This window comes from Palaemon carinicauda, chromosome 17, assembly GCF_036898095.1.
Source record: "Palaemon carinicauda isolate YSFRI2023 chromosome 17, ASM3689809v2, whole genome shotgun sequence".
Lineage (NCBI taxonomy): Eukaryota > Metazoa > Arthropoda > Malacostraca > Decapoda > Palaemonidae > Palaemon > Palaemon carinicauda.
This window is the reverse complement of record NC_090741.1, coordinates 49,040,403-49,062,328: the sequence shown is the minus strand read 5'-3', so window position 1 is coordinate 49,062,328 and position 21,926 is coordinate 49,040,403. Positions and strand designations below refer to the sequence as shown.

At 37.2% G+C, this 21,926-nt stretch overlaps 1 protein-coding gene across 2 annotated transcripts in view; it reads right to left on the bottom strand.

The window, feature by feature from the left end:
* Positions 1 to 21,926, bottom strand: part of LOC137656738 (TBC1 domain family member 15-like) — a 56,266-nt gene that overhangs the window by 32,852 nt on the left and 1,488 nt on the right. The window contains exons 2-10 of one of the 2 annotated variants that reach the window (XM_068390979.1): positions 15,432 to 15,518; positions 15,057 to 15,168; positions 14,819 to 14,895; positions 13,603 to 13,727; positions 10,804 to 11,048; positions 3,511 to 3,609; positions 3,226 to 3,377; positions 1,857 to 2,055; positions 70 to 287 (exon numbers count right to left, since the gene is read on the bottom strand). In XM_068390979.1, the coding sequence (XP_068247080.1) occupies positions 70 to 287; positions 1,857 to 2,055; positions 3,226 to 3,377; positions 3,511 to 3,609; positions 10,804 to 11,048; positions 13,603 to 13,727; positions 14,819 to 14,895; positions 15,057 to 15,168; positions 15,432 to 15,518 (1,314 nt within the window). Of the gene's footprint in view, positions 1 to 69; positions 288 to 1,856; positions 2,056 to 3,225; positions 3,378 to 3,510; positions 3,610 to 10,803; positions 11,049 to 13,602; positions 13,728 to 14,818; positions 14,896 to 15,056; positions 15,169 to 15,431; positions 15,537 to 21,926 lie in introns of both variants that reach the window. The other variant, XM_068390978.1, reaches the window with a different exon arrangement.

Genomic DNA, 21,926 nt, shown 5'->3' with positions numbered 1-21,926 from the left:
ACAGAAACATTATCAAAGCCACAGGATGATTTTATTCACTTGTACTGTAGATTACAGTCAGATACTTGCCACCATGTCCATATACCCCACAAAGCACCAAAAAGCCGTGGCTTCATTCTGTGTGACGTAAAGAATTGGAGCAAGGAGATCACTCATTCCCTGGACATAGCCCAAATCGAAGTTATACATGACGTAGGTCATCAGAATGTCGTGGAGTAACACAACGTTAGGGTTGTGCTCCCCTTCAAAGAAGGGATGGTTCCTGTCTGTTCGGTTCACGTCTTTTTCTGTGGAGTTAGATGTTTAGCTCAAGTTAAACGTGGTGTGATGAACAATGTTTCATCAATAATTGTTTGTGATCATTAAGCAATTTACAATGATAAAGTTTATCAAACTTTTTAGAAAATAATTACAAATTTACAAAAGGCACATGGACTTTCATCATTTCACTTTGTATAGGGGTAATTCTTTTGCTGCAAGAGTATCGTCCTTGCGACATAGAAAATATAAGAAGCACATTGATATCTTCCATAATCAAGCAGCTATCATTAATACATTCATCCAATACAATACAACAATTAGCATCTTATTACAGCATTGCTACAAGTATATAATGTACAAAAAAAAAAATGCAATAATTGAAGATTGTGATGGAACGGGCATGTTATGAGAAGGGATAAAGAACAGTTGGTCAGAAGCAAGGGATGTAGAAGTGGCAGGTCAAAGGACTTCAGAATGGCCCGGTAAATCTCAAAAAGTAGAAGAGAAAATATTTGCATTGCTACAAGTATATAATGTACAAAAAAAAAGGCAATAATTGAAGATAGTGATGGAAAAGGTATGTTATGAGAAGGGATAAAGAACAGTTGGTAAAAAGCAAGGAATGTAGAAGTGGCAGGTCAAAGGGCTTCAGAATGGCCCGGTAAATCTCAAAAAGTAGAAAATATTTCGAAGAGATGGAGCAAGCTCATTTCATGTCTATTCCCATAGTAAACATAAAAAATTCTACGATAGCAATGAATAATTAACGTAAAAAGCAAGGGATGTAGAAGTGGCAGGTCAAAGGGCTTCAGAATGGCCCAGTAAATCTCAAAAAGTAGAAGAGAAAATATTTAAAAGAGAATTGAGTAAGCTCATGTCATGTCTATTCCAATCCTCACCATAAAATATTCTACGATAGAAATGAATAATTAACACAGAAGTTCCTTAACTTACAAACATTCAGAGATGTTCAAATCCAAGTGGAATCATAAATCTTGGATGTTATATCAAAAGTTCATAATGAAATATTTTAATGAAATATATAATTCATAAACAACATTTGAAACATGAAACTGAACTATCCGTCGTCTTTTGCAGCTGAAAATCGTAGGCGTGCAAAATAGGTGAAGCCTAATTTACACCCAAAATTTAACAAAATTAGACTTAAAAAGGGATTTTGACGAAGGAAAAATCTTTTTCTGGGCGAGGAACCTGTGTCGCCGAGTGAAATGCTCCTTAAAGCACCATTTCAATGCTCCTTAAAGCACCATTTCAAAGGTATAAATACTTCTAAATATACCAGAGAAAAAAGTTGCATGGAATGCTAGAAATAAATCCAGCTCGCTCACCCCTAAAGGGTGTCGGTATTAAAACTGGGGCGAGTGATACCACTACCAGAGATCCCTTTCCAATCAAGACTCCTCCCTCCTCAAAATCCCATTCTTAAGTTTGGGACTTCAGTACTTTTATTATAAACCAACAAGATTACAGCTTCTTTTCTGTGCTTCATCATAACATTCCAATAAATCATTCACCTCAACTCTTCAATTGTGTATACATTTCATTGAAAAACATGCAAGAAATTAAAAACGTACCAATGAGACTTCGGCGTTCTTTGAAGGCACTAAATCTGCTCTCTTGTTCCAATGTGATGGTCTTCCACTGTTGTTTCATTGTGAAGTACATGTTCTCCCTCTCTCTCTTGTTCTCGTCTCTCTGCACGTAGGTCGAATTCCACTGGTTGTGATTCAACAGAAAGCACCAGAGTTCTCGTCGAAGGTTTGGATGGATGCCCTGAAGTGTAGGACACCGTTAAAAAATTTCTTTTTATGGAGCAATTCAACCATGACTACTAATGCAACTATACAGAATATTATGGGTCCACTTACAGGGTTTATTTTAACCCTTTTACCCCCAATGGACGTACTGGTACCTTTCACAAAACTCATCCCTTTACCCCCATGGACGTACCGGTACGTCCTTGCAAAAAATGTTATTTAATTTATTTTGCATATTTTTGATAACTTTATGAGAAACTTCAGGCATTTTCCAAAAGAATAAGATCAACCTGACCTCTCTATGATGGAAATTAAGGCTGTTTTTTTATATATTGCAAAATGTGTTTGAAAAAGAAAATGCCTGGGGGTTAAGGGTTGGAAAGTTCCAAATAGCTTGAGGGTCAAAGAGTTAACAGGTACAGTTGAACATTAAATCAAAATTATTACAATTGACAAATTTTGTAAAGTCTGAACATTTAAAACATTAATGCAGCACAATCCTTGGGTCATATAATAATTTTAATCAATAGAAAAAAGCCACAAATAGAATAATGAAAATTTGAATTTATTTCAATGATATCAAATGTTGAATGCTTACACATTTTGTATAAACCTCAAGGTTCGGATAGGCACTAAAAACAAATGCTTGCAGATTTTTTCAAACGGGGAAGGATTTGAAAGTTGGTAATGCTTTACAAAATCGGATTGCTTTCATAAGGAAGACGCACACTACTCGGAATGTCAAGATATGAATGAGCAATAACACAGTACAGACAGGCAATAAAAAATCTTCAACCAGTTTACAAACTGAAAGGAAAAAACTTCAATAACAAAAAAGTAGATTAACCCTTTTACCCCCAGGCTATTTGGAAATTTCCGACCCTTAACCCCCAGGGGGTTATTTTTTTCCCAGCACATTTTGCAGTATATTTTTTTTAAATTGCTCTAACAGCCTTAATTTTTGTCAAAGAGAGGTCAGGTTGGTCTCATTCTCTTGGAAAATACCTGAATTTTCTCAAAAAATTATCAAAAATATGAAAAAAAAAACATTTTTATAGGATTTTTTTGCAAGGACGTACCGGTACGTCCATGGGGGTAAAGGGATGGCTTTTGTGAAACGTACCAGTACGTCCTTTGGGGGTAAAAGGGATAAAATATTAAAGAAATAAATTATAATTAGCCTTACCCCTCTGAATATTCTTTGTTGTAATGGCTCCACATCTAAAATCCTTCCGTCATCTTCCACATACTGCTGAAATTCGTCGTGTGTCAGTGGTGACAGTCTGTCTACATCAGGCCGCTGGGCAAGTGTACCCTTCTTAGTTAGCAATTCATAACCTTTCAAAGATACAATTCTTGCATGAAAAATAACGCAAATCTTAAAAGAGGGTCTCTGTTTAAACATGTAATTTGCATATATGAAATAATAAAAGCTGAATAACAGGAGTTTCAATTTAAATAAGTACTTTACCTGGTTCCAAAACTTCAAATCCATTGAGACTGTGGAATATCTCCGCAACGTCGTCTTCCCCGTCCGACTCTCTCACATATCCATCCACGCCGTTATACACTGTCGGTAAAACGAGGATAGAAGAGTAAAAACGAATGTTTATCCATTATTATGCATATACAAATACCCTGTATCTGGTAAAAACTATTCTTGAGAGGCAACATTCTATAATACTGTTACCAATGTAAACCAGTGAAACAGGTTTCGGTCACTTTTTACGTCATTCAACATTACAAATGTTATATTTCTTAACTGATCAGTTTTCATTGGTTTCTATTCTAACCAAAATACATCACTACACATAATAAATAGTCTAATAGCAATTCTAATATTGCTCTGTAAGAGTGATTGACACATTTTGTTGAACCAAATTTATCTATAACTCACGAAGGGACCATCTCCCTTCCTCTTTGTTTTCTGACGAAATACAGTACAGCACTGTACAGAGTAAATGGTCCTATAGCAACCAAAACTCTGCACTGTAAAAAGTAATGGGACCTATAATAACCAATTACTCCACTTTTATGATAACCAAAATACTGCAGTTATGATGACGACAATACAGTACACAATTCTCAACTGTTATGATGACGATGACACAGTAGAGCACTGTACAGAGTAAATGGTCCTATACCAACCCAAACTGTGCACTGTAAAATGTAAAGGAGACCTACGATAACCCAATTATTATTATTATTATTATTATTATTACTATCCAAGCTACAACCCTAGTTGGAAAAGCAAGATGCTATAAGCCCAGGGGCTCCAACAGGGAAAAATAGCCCAGTGAGGAAAGGAAATAAGGAAATAAATGAGGAGAACATATTAACAATAAATCATTCTAAAAAAAAGTAACAACATCAAAACAGTCATGTCATATATAAACTATTAACAACATAAAAAACAAATATGTCATAAATAAACTATAAAAAGACTCATGTCCGCCTGGTCAACAAAAAAGCATTTGCTCCAACTTTGAACTTTTGAAGTTCTACTGATTCAACTACCCGATTAGGAAGATCATTCCACAACTTGGTAACAGCTGGAATAAATCTTCTAGAGTACTGAAATGTTTACTGGACTATTATGATAACCATAATATAGTACAGCACTAAACAGAGTAAACTGTCCTATAGCAACCAAAAATCTGTACTGTAAAAAGTAACGGGACCCATGATAACCAATACACAGTCTACAGCACTGTAGGTTAAATGGAGACTGATATAACCATAAAATTTTGGATACGGAAGATCAAGAAAACCCTTCCAGGACGTAGACTATACTCAGCTTATTGTTAAAAAGCCCTTTTTTAGGCATGGCCACAGATTTCATTCTTTTATGCATTATGATAAATAATAGTTACAGTGTGTGAAACCGATTGGGTATACAAGAAGTTACTCCCACTAAAGAGAATTATACAAGACAACTGTACATACATACATATACCAAGGCACTTCCCCCAATTTTGGGGGGTAGCCGACATCAACAAATGAAACAAAAACGGGGACCTCTACTCTCTATGTTCCTCCCAGCCTAACAAGGGACTCAACCGAGTTCAGCTGGTACTACTAGGGTGCCACAGCCCACCCTCCCCTGTTATCCACCACAGGTGAAGCTTCATAATGCTGAATCCCCTACTGCTGCTACCTCCGCGGTCATCTAAGGCATCGGAGGCAGCAGCAGGGCCTACCGGAACTGCGTCACAATCGCTCGCCATTCATTCCTATTTCTAGCACTAGAAAAAAAGAAGACTGTAAAATCAACTAAATTGTTAATAGCTGCTTTTAGTGGCCAGATTATCAGAATTTTACTTTAATGTGGCTGGTTCAAAAGTAAACGCTTAGTCTCGAAGGAGGGGGAGGGGATTAAAGTAACATGTTGAAGTTGAGCCGGTAGATACTATGGGAACAAATAAAATGTTTACATAAACCATTTAAAATCTGGGTCAAAACAGGTGCTGCAAAGAGACTAGCATTTTTTAAAGTGTCCCTACATGTCAAGTAGTAAATTAGTCACTTTAACAAATTCTTTTAAAAAAACCACTTACTTTAACTCATTGCTGAAGCCAGTCACTTTATAGTAAACTATTAATGAAAATTATATTATTCAGCATTATCAACTCTCAAAAGCATAAGAAGTTTGGTCATGTAAGCAGTAATGCCCATTAATTTGACTAGTAAACTTTAACCAAACAGAATAATCTTATAAATAAATAAATTATATAAAAGTGGTAGCAAGAATTTGAACCATTTGCACTGTATAAGTACATCCCTTTTATCCTCTATCTTTAGTTAGTCATGAAAGTCAATTCATCCTATGAGTAAAGATTTTTTTTTACTTTCTCTATCACTAAACTTTTCAGTACTAACTTCCTTCTCTGGATAATCAACTTTATGGATTTCTTCCAAGTTATCGCTATGGAGCGGCTGGTTAAAGGTTACCAACAAAAATATTAAGTCTACAAATCTATGTTACTCCCCTTAATTATGCTCCCCAATCCCTATATCCTCAGTGCAAATACATCATTAAACTAGAGGGGCACTCAGTAGAGCGCAGACCTCTGCCGCGGCAGCTTACTTCTTGACCTTGACTTGTATTAATTAGCTTGGATTTTCATATACTCGAATATGAACCAAGTTTGAAGACTCTGTGACAACGATGTCCAAACTTACGGCTGATTACATGAAGTGATTTGGACATTTTGCTTGACTGTGACTTTGTCCTTCCAAAATTTAATAGTTTCCAGTTTTTTACCCAACAGTTAATCCCTGCCAGTTTCATTACTGTACGATTAAAATTGTAGCCAGGAAGCTGTTGACAAACAGAGGGCAAACCATAACCTCCTAACTTCGTTGCCGCAAGTAATAAAATGTGTATCTTTGCCCTGACAAAGACAAAAGCAATAGCATTCATAGTTACAGAACAGCAAACATGACAGTTCCTTAACGACAAAAAGCCATTACTGTACTACCAAATGGCTTGAAAATTCACCCATATAACAGCAGTATACAAGTCTCATCAACCCACTCTTGATTGTTGTAGAAACTAGGAATGCAATCCTGTATTAGCTCACATTTACCCATGAATAATATCGCTTTCATACTTCTGTCAAGGCATAGTCCCTGTTGCAGTTATTTAACAATAACGGCTTGAAGAACTCTCTTCCGGAGATTTGGGTTAGGGAGACTATCATCATAATGCTTTGTATTGTATACATGAATTTTCAGCTATATGGGTAATAATTGTTGTATATTTTCAGTTCGTCGCATTGATCTTTTGACTATGAATTCTCTCTAGAATTCGCTGTCTTAACATTGAATTTGGCAAATGCCCTAAAATATATGTCAAGGAATTAGCGAGCACTAGCCTCGCTGCAAATAACTATTTTCCAAATATTAAAAGGATGAATGTACCAATATCTTTCAGGTTATCCTTTCAATAATTTAGCAGTCTGACAAAACTGTTTGATAATTTCTGTCCTACCAATGGGCTGTTTTGCCTAGTAAGGAGCAAATTACGGCAAATAACTAAATTCGCAAATATTAAAAGGATGAATGTACCGATAACTTTCAGGTTATCCTTACAATAATTTAGCAGTCTGACAAAACTGTTTGATAAATTTTGTCCTACCAATGTGCTGTTTTGTCTAATAATGAGCAAATTACGGCAAATAACTAAATTCGCAAATATTAAAAGGATGAATGTACCGATAACTTTCAGGTTATCCTTACAATAATTTAGCAGTCTGACAAAACTGTTTGATAAATTTTGTCCTACCAATGTGCTGTTTTGTCTAATAATGAGCAAATTACGGCAAATAACTAAATTCGCAAATATTAAAGGACGAATGTACCGATATCTTTCAGATTATCCTTACAATAATTTAGCAGTCTGACTGAACTGTTTGATAATTTCTGTCCTACCAATGTGCTGTTTTGCTTAATAATGAGCAAATTCAAGGATTACCTCATTAATCACAAGATATCATCCACTGCATCAACTAGAAAGATCCCAAAACTACACGAGACTTTTGAACACAGCAGCGAACACCCCATCAATCACACTGCTCTCATAACCTCTTACCATTCAGATGCTTTCTTGATTCCTTAACCCTTTTACCCCCAAAGGACGTACTGGTACGTTTCACAAAAGCCATCCCTTTCCCCCATGGACGTACCGGTACGTCCTTGCAAAAAAATGCCATGAAAATTTTTTTTTTCATATTTTTGATAATTTTTTGAAAAAATTCAGGCATTTTCCAAGAGAATGAGACCAACCTGACCTCTCTATGACAAAAATTAAGGCTGTTAGAGCAATTTAAAAAAAAAATATACTGCAAAATGTGCTGGGAAAAAAATAACCCCCTGGGGGTTAAGGGTTAGAAATTTCCAAATAGCCTGGGGGTTAAAGGGTTAATACCCAAGTTCATTCAGCTAATCCCTACCTCTTATGATGCCAGTTACATCCTCCAAAAATGTTCTTTCCATATTCAATATCTTTTTTTATAAATCTGTTATCTTTACAAATTGATATTTGAGCTGTGCACAGGATGATGAAAAGACCAGCATCCTGTTTTAAATATTTAATCACAGTAGCTTTGCATACAAATTGAACAAGTGACGCGACAAGCAAAATTAACAGGTTAACCCGAGATTCAGTTAAATGGCACCATTTCAGTCAAAACTGGAGCTTAATAAAAATATATGAATCCATATAAATTTCACATCAGCAATGTGTCACAAGCAAACTTTTAAAACTGTCAAAACCACTCACTAATGAGGACATAATAATGAAGGGAATTGATACCAAGCTGCAAAAATATTAATGTCACATATCTTACTCCCCTCTGCCAAGCAAAAAAAAAAAAAACAGTATAAGAAAAAAATTCAAACCTCCCATTACACAAACCACAACTATAAATGAGGGTAAAATTCTGACAGCAGTCATGAGAACAACAAAGATTAAAATTTGGTCATTCAGTGGTGCTACCAACCATTCGACTAATACAATGCCTGACCCTTTACGGTACAAAGATCAGAAACACAATGAGCTTGATTATCTGGCTGCAGACATACCTAAACTATCACTGTATAGAGAAAGGAAGGCTAAACAAGTTTAAAGAAAGTTTGATTCAACCCAGCAACATCTGTTTATACAAACTAAATCTAGCTGGCAAATGTACTAACATACTATACTTCAGGAGGGTATTAGGAATGGAATATTTGTAACCTCAACAAGTAAGAAAAGGTAGTACTGTATCTAAAAATTTGCATACTGTATTTATTTTCGGAACGAGCACGACAGTCTTCCTTAAAAATCATACTCACTCCTCAAATTACCTAATCCTCTTGTTGTTACAAGGGCCATCTTGGAGTACCCCAGGAAAGGGTGGAATATCCCAATTTATGGGCACTGATTAATCGTAAAACATCCACATATCTGCAACGCATCGAAGAGCTACTCATGACTTTGAGCATCCGCAGCTTAACTTTAATATCACGAACACACTTCCAAGCTGCACTATAATTTTATTATTGTAAATTCTAGCAAGACTCAACAATGACCTAGAAGCAACTAGTATCCTCCACTCTCTGAGCTGCACTAGAATTTTCTCCTGGATTCCAGACTGACTCATCCACGACCTTCACGCTTCTATGCTTCCAGTTCCCCCCCACCCCCCACCCCACCCCACCCCTTTCATTCAAGGAGATTTTTAACTGTCGTCACAGAGCATTTTATGCCAGTCATGCACTTTAATAACAGTCAAGAGCTTTCTTGTAGAAGTTTAGTGTATGAAGGTTATGTTTCTTAGCTAGGTAAACAACAAAACAAGATTCTTTATAATTACTTCCTTAAGTTGTTACTAATCTTGGATAAAATTAAGGGAAAATTAATTGATTACTCTTTACCATTACTGTGTACATATCTACAAACTGTATAAAAAACAAGCTACTGTACATTATAATCATGGTAATTAATTTAAAATAAAAAAATAAATTAAGATCAAAATACAAAGCTACATTAATAAAAAAAAAAATTAAGATACAAGTTAATAATATACATTTACTAAAAATACTACAAAATATCATTAACAGATTAACCATAAATGCTTAGTTGAATTTCTAAAAAAAACTACAAGACCATTGTCAGATAAGAAACAAATAACCTTCTGCCAAAAAATATTGAAATATGACACTATACTGTAGTCAATTTATTTTAGCGAGGCAGATTTGCACCGACTCGCAGGGGTGCCCTTTTAGCTCAGAAAGTTTCCTGATAGCCGATTGGTTGGAAGTATTTGGACAAAAATACTTCTGACCAATGAGCTATTAGGAAACTATTCCCAAGCTAAAAGGGCACCCCTGTGAGTCGGTTCAAATCTGCCTCACTAAAAAAAATTTACTATAGTATAATTAAACTACGGCTTATACGCCACCAAACCCTATACTGTACTCTACATTCAAGTAGAATTCTATGGTATATCACTCGCAGAAATATCCCAAGTAGAAAGCTGCCCCCAGGAACTTCCATCAGGACAACATGACTATCTCACCCAAAAAAAATTTCCGATGTCAAAATCCCTTTACTTATCTTTTTTTTTTTTAGTACACCTTCGGTTCACTTTTAAACCTTTCTCCACTTAACATGCATTTCCTTTGAACTCATTCAATTTCATATTCAAAGTTTCACAGGACAAATTTTACTACACATATAGACATGGACTAGCAACAGGAATGTTTATAAATCTAATTTTGATCCGATTCAAAAGTATCATCTCCCCATAGCATTTTCCCCCCATTAATCTTCCATGAATTAAAGTACCTTCAAAAAATGGACTCTAAAATCTATTTTAACTTTTGTCCTGGAAAGTTTTAGTGATGGGTATGAGTCCCTTGTCAGGCTTGGAGGAACGTAGAGAGGAGAGATCCCCTTTTTTGTTTCATTTGTTTGATGTCGGCTACCCCCCAAAATTGGGGGAAGTGCCTTGGTATATGTATGTATGAACTGACTATAGGCAAGGACGGTCTGGTGTAGTATCATCTACGGCTAAAACTAGGGTGAACACCTTATAGCCCCTCTGGGAACAACAGCCTTTGCAAAGACTAAACCTACTTTAACTTTTATCTTGGAAATTTATAGTGATGGATATGAACAAACAGAAGTCAAGGACGGTCTAGTGTAATAATATCTACGGCAAAAACTACGACGAACACCTTCCAGCCCCTCTGGGAACAACAGCCTCGCCTAACTTACACACGGCGTCATAGAATTTGGAGAGCGTGCTGACAGTAGTAGTGTAGGGATCCCTCTTCCAGTTGTTGAAGAATCCCCACACTCTCTGCTGGGTATTTCCCCAGGGGATTCCGCTCGGCCCACCTCCCCCTCCCCATCCGCCAGGTCCTCGACGGTCAGGAACCAAGTTCAGGGCTGAAAGCTTCTCGTCGCAAGTGTTCAGTTTCTTGTCGACAATCAAATAGAGGTTGCTGTCCTTTTCAGATCTGGAAAAAAATATTTGAAAGTGACAGGTTTATGAAATGAGATTTACTTTCTTGCATTTATACCAAGAATTAAACTCTACTTTAAAGATTATCATTATTGCATATACAAATAAACTCTCTTTAAACAGAGGTAATAAACTATGCATGACAAGGCTACCCATTTCATATAAAAATTACATCACCGGGGAACATATATGGAAAATACAAAGAGAACAGCATTTACGAGGAGTCTTTCCAGTCATCCGCATTGTACTTTTATCTGAGCCTACTGGTGAAGGTGCGTCCTCTACTAATTCTGATGGAGTGTCTCCCAATCAAAGATACAGGTGTACAGTACTTACATACTAAAGAGACTACCAGTCTACTTCACCCTTCCTGAAGAATTAGTTGCTGAATTTCCATGGTGAAACCAGTGTAGAAAATAGTTATTTTTCCAGATGAAACTACGAAAAAAAATAGTGTAAAACAGTTCATTTCCCAGGACTTAGCCACACTGTCCATTATTTTTTTTAATTCCTTGGAAGACAAGATAACATTCCATCTAAAAACCAATTTCCCTCTAGCTGGATCAATTAGGACATCCAGGTATGTGCTCTGCACCAAACCCAGACCTACTCCAACAACTGTCCGTGACCATCGAACCTGCGTCTCTCTACGGCACCTTCATAAAGCACGGAACTCTTTCTACTATCCTCTCCTGTTAAAGAGAGTAGCTTAAAAGGGAGAGTAAAATTCTCTCCCTCAGAGTCGGAGGCATTCATTAAATTTCCTTGGGTTCATCCTCTCTCAGGTTAGTCACCAGACTTTTACCGAGGAATCTAAAAGATTCACCAAGTCCTGAGTGGAGACAGACTTGGCCATTTTGAAGGTCAAAGGCAAACTATTGCGTACAGAAAAGATTTCAGCACATGCAAAGCCTATGGTATTGTAAAGTTCACTTGATTTATGCCTTATTCTAGGAGCAACAAATGGTATAAGACTGTATCAGGAAACTTAATCATCTTGAATTAATTGAAAAAAAATCAAGTATCTTCTTAATGCAGGCAAAACAAAAATGAGCATGCCTTCTGGCAGGCATGCTCAGACTCTTGCTGCTCTCCTCCCTGTGGACTAGCAGCTAAGTCTCCTGTCCCCGGAAGGTCTTCCTGGGGAGACACGTGGACGTTCTCCCGGGGTCTGGCTGGTTCCTGACGAATACGTGAAGAAGACTTCGGCAACGTCTTGGAGTCCTTAGGTTCTGTTTCTACCTAGTGCTTCACCTCTGTAGATTCTTAAAATCCTCCTGACAAAAAGACACCCTTGAACACAATACTCTTCCCATCACTGGATTTTCAAATGAGGGAGGATTCTCGAAGCTAGTCTAACTTATCAGACAATCAACAGCTGCACTATTACTCATTCTATGGAAAATTATACTAAATCACTAACAATTGCCAGTAGCTTATTCAGCAATCATGATATTAGTAGGTAGTAGGTTGGCCAGGGCACCAGCCACCCATTGAGATACCGCTAGAGAGTTATGGAGTCCTTTGACTGGCCAGACAGTACTACATTGGATTCTTCTCTCTGGTTATGGCTCATTTTCCCTTTGCCTACACTATGCACCGAATAGTCTGGCCTATTCTTTACAAATTCTCCTGACAACACTGAGATTACTAAACAATTCTTCTTCACCCAAGGGGTTACTGCACTATCATTGTTCAGTGGCTACTTTCTTCTAGGTAAAGGTAGAAGAATCTCTAGTAACAGTAAGCCGCTCTTCTAGAAGGACACCGCAAAATCAAACAATTGTTTTCTACTCTTGGGTAATGCCATAGCCTTTGTACCATGGTCTTCCACTGTCTTGGGTTAGAGATCGCTTGCTTGAGGGTACACTCGGGCACACTATTCTATCTTGTTTCTCTTTCTCTTGTTTTGTTAAAGGTTTTTATAGTTTAAAAAGGAGATAATTTAATGTTTCCGGTTTTTAAATATTTTATTTTTCCTTGTTCCTTTTCTCCCTGGGCTATTTTCCCTGTTGGAGCCCCTGGCCTTATAGCATCCTGCTTTTCCAATTAGGGTTGTGGCTTCGCAAGTAATAATAATAACAATACTGTTGCAATGGCTTCCAATCTTGGATTAAGTTCCTTCACTGTACTTAAAGGATGTAAAATCAGGATCATAAACTTTTAATCAGTTATCTGTTTATCTGTTTTAATTCAGTTATCCATTTTCACTATTCAAAGTATATTTACTTATACATGACCTTTTCTTGTACTTTTCCTTTCCAAATTTAGATCCTATTCTATTTGTTTTGTTTCATTTGTTGATGTCGGCTACCCCCGAAATTGGGGGAAGTGCCTTGGTATATGTATGTAAGTAAGTTTGATATGAATATCCGATGCCTTCCAGAATGTAAGCGCACACACACATACCAAAGGCACTTCCCCCAATTTTGGGGGGTAGCCGACATCAACAATGAAACAAAACAAAAAGGGGACCTCTACTCTCTACGTTCCTTCAGAATGTAAACAAATCTTCTAAAATTAATCCATAATGCTGTACAGATACTCACTTCTTCACATCAACATATCTCAGCAGAACTTCTACGAAACAATGCACAGACCCACTGTGAAAAGCTAGCGCCGGATGCGTGGTACCATCTCGCTGTATGAGAACCAGCGACGTGTTGTCACCAATCTGCGGCATAAAAATCGAAATGTCAAATTGTTGAACTAAATGTTGACCAAACAGGAAAATATTCTACTACAGTATTCACAAGCCATTGTATGCCACGCCTCTTTATTCAACCTACAGAGTTCAAAATGGGCAAAGACCCTCATATTCTTGACCTGATATTGCTGCAAAGTGAAAAGCAAACCTAAAGTATTTCATATTAACCCTTTTACCACCAAAGGACGTACTGGTACGTTTCACAAAACTCATCCCTTTACCCCCATGGACGTACCGGTACGTCCTTGCAAAAAGATGCTATAAAAATTATTTTCTTTATTTTTTATAATTTTTTGAGAAAATTCAGGCATTTTCCAAGAGAATGAGACCAACCTGACCTCTCTATGACAAAAATTAAGGTTCTTAGAGCAATTTAAAAAAAATATACTGCAAAATGTGCTGGGGAAAAAATAACCCCTTGGGGGTTAAGGGTTGGAAATTTCCAAAGAGCCTGGGGGTAAAAGGGTTAAGGACAACAAAAAAGCTTTAAGAAAGCAATGGATTGTGCCTCGTGCAGATATGTTAATCAAGTGATTTTACAGAAATTGAGGCCATGTATAATATGCAAGGAATGAGATTTCAATATGAAGGTCAAATATGTAAATATGGCACCCAAATTAGGCAAAATTAACATCATAATTTCACAATTTTTTCTTAGGTTTCTCTAATTATTTACAAAATACAAGAGTACTGTATTAACCCTTTTACCCCCAATGGATGTACTGGTACGTTTCACAAAACTCATCCCTTTACCCCCATGGACGTACCGGTACGTCCTTGCAAAAAACTGCTATTTACATTTTTTTCCATAATTTTGATAATTTTTTTGAGAAACTTCAGGCATTTTCCAAGAGAATGAGACCAACCTGACCTCTCTATGATGAAAATTAAGGCTGTTAGAGCAATTTTAAAAAAATATACTGCAAAATGTGCTTGAAAAAAAATAACCCCTGGGGGTTAAGGGCTGGAAAGTTCCAAATAGCCTGGGGGTAAAAGGGTTAATAAGACACAAGTATTATAGCAAAAGCTAAGTGCAACATTAAGGACTGCTAACTTACCCTGTAACTACGAAGATCAATCAGTTCTATGCAAATCGGCCGGACATACCGACGTGGAGTTGATATTTCAACAGAATCTGAAAATTTGACCACAACTTTTTGTCAGTTTTCTATAAAACATCAATAACTGTTATAAAATAACCAATGTACAAATATTCCAGAGTCAAATGCAAATTTATTAATATAATCCAGTTGCTTTATTCAAATACAGTAAGCAACCAAATACACCGCAGCTTACCCGAGATATTATGATGTGTAAAAGTGACAGCAGCTGTATTTATCACCGCCCACTCGCTCTCTGCCGAGCATTCATCATCCGAACACCTCCACTCCACGACGACACCGTGACGCTAGCGAGAAAAATTGATAGTCCATTAAATTATTGATGGGAATATACAGGTAATCAGTTTTCAGATAAAGTAACATAAATATGAAAACTACATTTGTGAAAATTACACATGTATTTTACATAAAGGGAATTACACTATACAGGTAATTAATGCTCTGATAAAATAACATGACGGATACGCAAGCTGCCGTACGAACTAGCTTATGTATAAACTAAAGTCCTTTCAACATTAAAAAAAATTCAGTAAAGCATTTCATAACGCACCTTCTCTAAAATTCTCAGTTTTCCACTAACGGAGAGTTCCTCTTGCGAAGTCGGAAGAGTGTACACCTCATCTTGCTCATACACAAGCTGCAACACAGTATTGTACTGAAACAGAGTAGTGTTTTAATATGGGGGTTATGACCGAAATAAAAAGCATGAGGCCATTTCAGATATTAAAGCATTCAATCACATAAGCATTGTAAACACACTCATGGCCAAACCACCACAAAAATAACGATAATGCAGTAAAATTAAAAAACAACACGTTTGAAAATCAGTGCATTCCATTATTACAAATATTATACAGCACAAAACATTGGCAGGCATGTTAGAGAGCAAATGTTACGGTAGCTCACAAGATGGATATTAAATAATATTGCAAAGTACTAAAAAAATTTTAATTTTGATTTTTTCGTAGTTATATAAACCTTCTTTGAGCACTCTCATTTATTCAGGGAGTGTTCAATTGTATAGCAAAGAGACAAACCCGAGTAATTTATTGGGTTTACTCCCAAGTCGATTTTCTACAACCAGACTAAAATGAAAAAAGGTGCCTAAACTGGTAATTATAAAAGGTTACAAAGTAACTCCACTGCAAGCAGTGCTACACTGGTGTGAGGCAGGCTGCATTCTATCCTGGTAAAAACTTGTGGAATGGACAAGGTGGGACCTTTGTATAAATGATTCAGGTTTGTACATACTGTACATCATACATATACCAAGGCACTTCCCCCAATTTTGGGGGGTAGCCGACATCAACAAATGAAATGAAACAAAACAGGGGACCTCTACTCTCTACGTTCCTCCCAGCCTAACAAGGGACTCAACCGAGTTCAGCTGGTACTGTTAGGGTGCCACAGCCCACCATTCAGGTTTGTATAGCTTGGAAAAATACAAATTGTTAAAAAAAATTTGTAGTTTATTCCTATGCAGATGCAAAACTCCGAGTCGCCCTTAGAAGAGAGGAAGTCTGTTAAAAGGAAGTCAAGCTGTAGGTTATGAATATGATTCAAAATTCTGAGTCTTCCTTATGAATACGATTCAAAATTCTGAGTCTCCCTTAGGAGGGAGGAAGTCTGTTAAAAGGATGTCAAGCTCTATGTTATGAATATGACTCAAAGGAACCTTTTCCAAAGGATAATTAGTAATCAAATAAAGACAGTTCAGCCGGCTTGTGAAGTCGCGGCGAAAGTGTCGATAAAATAGCAGGTTTATCATTGATATGACATTTGGCTGTTGGATATATAAGATCCAAGTGAGGCAGTTGAGATCTTGAGGTAGAGGCTACCTGGTAGTCAAGCAAAGTCAAATTAGGCTTACATTCATGAGAAATGTCAACACGATTACGTGATAAGTCAAGGATAGCAAACTCACGGCATGAATCTCTACAACATGGAATGGTGTCCTAGCCATTGCACGGAGGAATATGCTCATATGCTCATGCACTGGAATGGTGGCTTGTGCAGACATGCCAGTCTAAGTAAGCGGTGGAACCATGATATCCGCTGTTGATATGCGTGGGGTCAGCGCACAAGAAGAGATGGTGGATGAAAAGCCGTAGTTTGTTTGAATGGGAAGGAAGCAGTGGTGCCATAATAATATAGTACAACGGAAATTAGATTTTTGGACACTAACAAAGAGGTCCGAACTGCATCAACATAAGTGGAAGAATTCTGGGTAAAAGATAGTGGTCTTTCAACAGGGTCGCCTCGGTACGGGGGAGAGGGGGGAATGGTAGTCTCGGACGATGAATGTGTTGTTCTTGCATGGAAAAAGGGGAAGACTGCAGATGTTTTCACAGGCGAAACCTTAAAAACCGAAAAGTCATCCTATAGAAACTTCGCCATAAAGGGCTCACCACTAAGGAAACTATTAAGAAGCAAAGATAATCTGTGCAAGTCAGAATAATCAGGCACCAAAGACACTGGGACGGGATCATACTCGGTTCATGGGGAGATAATACATTCACAAAATTATCAAGAAGAAATGGTAAATTATGGCCATCACCCTCGGTTACCGGAATACCCGAGGGCCCAGGAAAAGGAGGAATGGAGTGGGGAATATCGACAGTCGCAGAAAAGAGCTTGCGTTTCATACTGCTAAGTGAACAAGCCGAGGAAGGGGAACGATTTTTTGTAGCTAGTTTCTTGCGACAGGAACCTTTCTCCCACTCTGAGGACAGCCACCCCCTAGAATACTAGCTTGAAGGTTCAATGGAGCATCTTTTACTCCAACACGAAGGGCAGAGGGGATGTGGTTCTACCTCGACCAGACTCATGAAGGTGCCACAAGGACGACCTTCATGGCCTGAGCAAGTCCGCATAACACTAGCAACACTAGACATAATTAATAAGGAAATAAAAAGGCACAGAAAGCCATGCAAGGATAATCCAGTGTAGAGTTCTGTCATAATCAGAGATCAGTAAGAGAAGAAGCTGCTTCTCAGTACGACCAGGAGAATATTCGAGCTTGCCTCCCAGAAGAGCATAGAATTGCGCAGCAGTGGAGTAGCTTAGTAACCTGTTACATATTACAGTTACCAGTTGAGCACATTTTTGTCTGGTCGTAGTCAATCGAGATAGGAGTAAACCCAATAAATGACTCGGAAATTTGTATACGCGTAGGAATCAAACTAGCTTTCATAAAATTCCAACAAACGATAGCGGAGGAAAGAATACGATGTTAACTACATACTCTTGTTAAAAAAATTTAATAATGACTATTAAATATTCTATCATCAAGATATTTTTTTGTATTTGTGAAAACTGCCATGCCGAAGTGCATGCACATATAATTGCAAAGCATACAACAAATTGGTATAACACTGTAACAACTGAAACCATATACTGTACAGGGGTATATCAACGGTACAATCATTATTTCACAATACAATATATTGTCATGCAGGATTCTGTTCATAAAATTACCAAAAAAATCTTGGATTAACTACACCACCCCTACTGTACAGCAATTTATTATTATGTTAGTATATGTTAGTATTATGTTAATATTTGGCGAAGTTATAAACTACATTGGGAAAAAAGGATGCTACTAGATTAATATATACAGTATTTAGAAATAAAGAAACTAAGGTTGTCAGTTGAAATGGGTTCCGTTCTATACTAGAAACCTTTTATACCTGAAAACATTAACCCTTTTACCCCCAATGGACGTACTGGTACGTTTCACAAAACTCATCCCTTTACCCCCATGGACATACTGGTATGTCCTTGCAAAAAAACTGCTATTTACATCTTTTTTTGCATATTTTTGATAATTTTTTGAGAAAATTCAGGCATTTTCCAAAATGATGAGACCAACATGACCACTCTATGACGAAAATTAAGGCTGTTAGAGCAATTTAAAAAATAAATATTGCAAAATGTGCTTGAAAAAATGAAAACCCCTGGGGGTTAAGGGTTAGAAAGTTCCAAATAGCCTGGGGGTAAAAGGGTTAAAGATCATTTCTAGTATACATTCCAAGGGGGAATCTATACAGCACTGTGGCCTGATTGGTAACGTCTCTGCCTGGTGTTTCCCAGTCGGGGGTTCGAGTCCCGCTCAGACTCGTTAGTGCCATTAGTGTCTGCAACCTTACCATTCTTGTGAGCTAAGGTTGGGGGGTTTGGGAGAGCCTATAGGTCTATCTGCTGAGTCATCAGCAGCCACTGCCTGGCCCTCCCTGGTCCTAGCTTGGGTGGAGAGGAGGCTTGGGCGCTGATCATATAATATATGGTCAGTCTCTAGGGCATTGTTCTGATTGCTAGGGCAATGTCACTGTCCCTTGCCTCTGCCATTCATGAGTGACCTTTAAACCTTTAAAACTGATTATGTGACAGTTAATATCAAGATGACAGAAATCTATGTTTGCTGCCACAACAGCATAGGTTTTTTTTTTTTCTTTTTTTTGAGGGACAATGGCAGAAAAAAAAAGAGAAATTAGGATGAACAGAAGCATTAATGGTAATCACCAGTGGGAGGTAACTGCTACCACCTTGCCAAGGAATGGCTCCCTTATTTAGGTTCTGCGCTGTATAAAGTTCAGCGAACATGTACCACACATTTCTACTTCTTGTTTAAGATTTCCCAGATTTAGTAAAGTTTTACCTTTGTACTAGGTACCGTATATGTTAAATTACTGTACTGTAAATTTACTTTCAACTTTCTAAGAATTGACTACTGTAGATGAAATTCCTAAGTATATATGTGTTAATAACATTTAACCCTTTTACCCCCAGGCTATTTGGAACTTTCCAACCCTTAACCCCGGGGGTTATTTTTTTCAAGCACATTTTGCAGTATATTTTTTTTAAATTACTCCAACGACCTTAATTTTGCGTCATAGAGAGGTCAGGTTGGTCTCATTCTCTTGGAAAATGCCTGAAGTTTCTCAAAAAAAATTATCAAAAATATGCAAAAAAAAATTTAAATAGCAGATTTTTGCAAGGACGTACCGGTACGTCCATGGGGGTAAAGGGATGAGTTTTGTGAAACGTACTAGTACGTCCTTTGGGGGTAAAAGGGTTAAACACATAACTAACACTTGCTAAAAAATGTGAAAGATCACTCAAAACAATTTTGCCCATATTAACAAGCATACATTATGCCAGAGTACTTTTCGCCTTAAATTTCTTTACATATAGTAAAGTATACCAATTATAATTCAAGGGCCATTAGAATCAATAACATCAACCCAAGAAACATCCTGTTCACATACAAATTAAGCAATCAAAATAAACCAATCAAAGTAGGTGATAAATTTGTTAGTAACACGCTAAGCAAAAGCTGGCAAGCATTGTATATTACAAATAGAATTAAAAATTGCAGTGCTATACATTACACTTACCATAAACTCCAAAATAAGAGTGATGATTACAGACTTAATAACAACCTAATGTCATAGGAAGGGCCTATTTCCACAAATATCAACATAGGCATTTAACTGTTATATAACCTTAGTGACAGCAAGAAAATTTGAATTCTTTCTACTGGGAAGGCAGGCAGACATTTTACTTATAACTATAATAAAATTTACCTTGTAAGTTCATATTCTTGAATATGATACTTTTGGATATTATAGAATGGATGGTATCGTCAAAGCATACAGGCGAAAATAAAAATCTAGGGGTGTATGTATGATAACGGCCAGCTGCATGTATGACGACGCATGACTAAGAATACGGCAGTATAAGGGGGGTCGCAGGGGGGCATTAGGTAAGTAGTTAAGGACAGGGTTTGTAGGTTAGGTTAAGGGGGGAGAAGCTTGCAGGAGGAACTGGCCGCTGATATACAAAGGATCCAAAATCTATTCTTAGTAGTATAATAAGAGGGAATCTTACAGTTCATGGAAGATACTTATAGTACTACCATGCATGATAATATTCATGAGAAACATATTACTTTGAAAATTGTCATAGAGGTTTAAGTGAACAATACTGCATATACTTTCCACCAGCTTAAAATATTGTCATAATATATATTTAATATGTTTTGGGTAACTTAAAAAATCACTAATCTGATACCTAGGCCATAACGCAGAAGTCTTAGGTCTGGAAATATAAAATCCGCTACAATACAAAGCCTCTACAATAAACAAAAGCGTCCCACATAAAAAATTAAAATACCAGCAGAGCCACACCAAGACGATGTATGTAATATTTGGAATAATATATTTACCTGAATACCTTTACATCGAGTTAGAATCGTCTGGGGTGAATGTAGTTTGTTGGGGCAGGCGATATCTTTCTTATTTGTCATATCGATTTTCGTTATGGGAGCCGTCCTTAGTTGACTAGCTTAGGTTTAACATAGATCAAGAAACCTTCAACTAATGCAATCCGAAAGAAAAGTACTGTACCATATAATCATACATCTAGTACCAAAACTAATTTTACCCCTTTTTATGTCTTATTCAAATACTAAAATGGATTTACGTTTTCAAAAGCATACTAGAAGAACTTAGTAAAATTGTTAAATTTTCTCAACTATACCCAACCCAATATCACGTAAACCAAACCAAATGCACCTTCAAGCTCATTAGCCCTAGTACCTACTGCTAGCCAATAGGAGCAAAGCTTTAGCCACATACCCTAGCCACCAGTCAAGGGTATCACTACATTTCCCTTAACCCACCCTGTGGGTTTTACTTTGAAATCAGATAAGCATATATTATTTTCCTAATGCTGTGAAGTAATATACTGGGTGATGCCGAGACATCAACAGCCATTGCCTGGCCCTCCTTGGTCCTAGCTTGAATGAAGAGGGGGCTTGGGTGCTGATCATATGTATATATGGTCAGTCTCTAGGGCATTGTCCTGCTTGATAGGGCAATGTCGTTGTCCCTTGCCTCTGCTAGTCATGAGCGGCCTTTAAACACAGATATTGTAGGTCCTGTAGGGCGTAGGATTTCCCTGCGCCTTAAAGTAATTAACGATTGTTGATGACATGTTGAAGGAGTTACCCTGATCGTACCTTTTATTATTATTATCATCACTA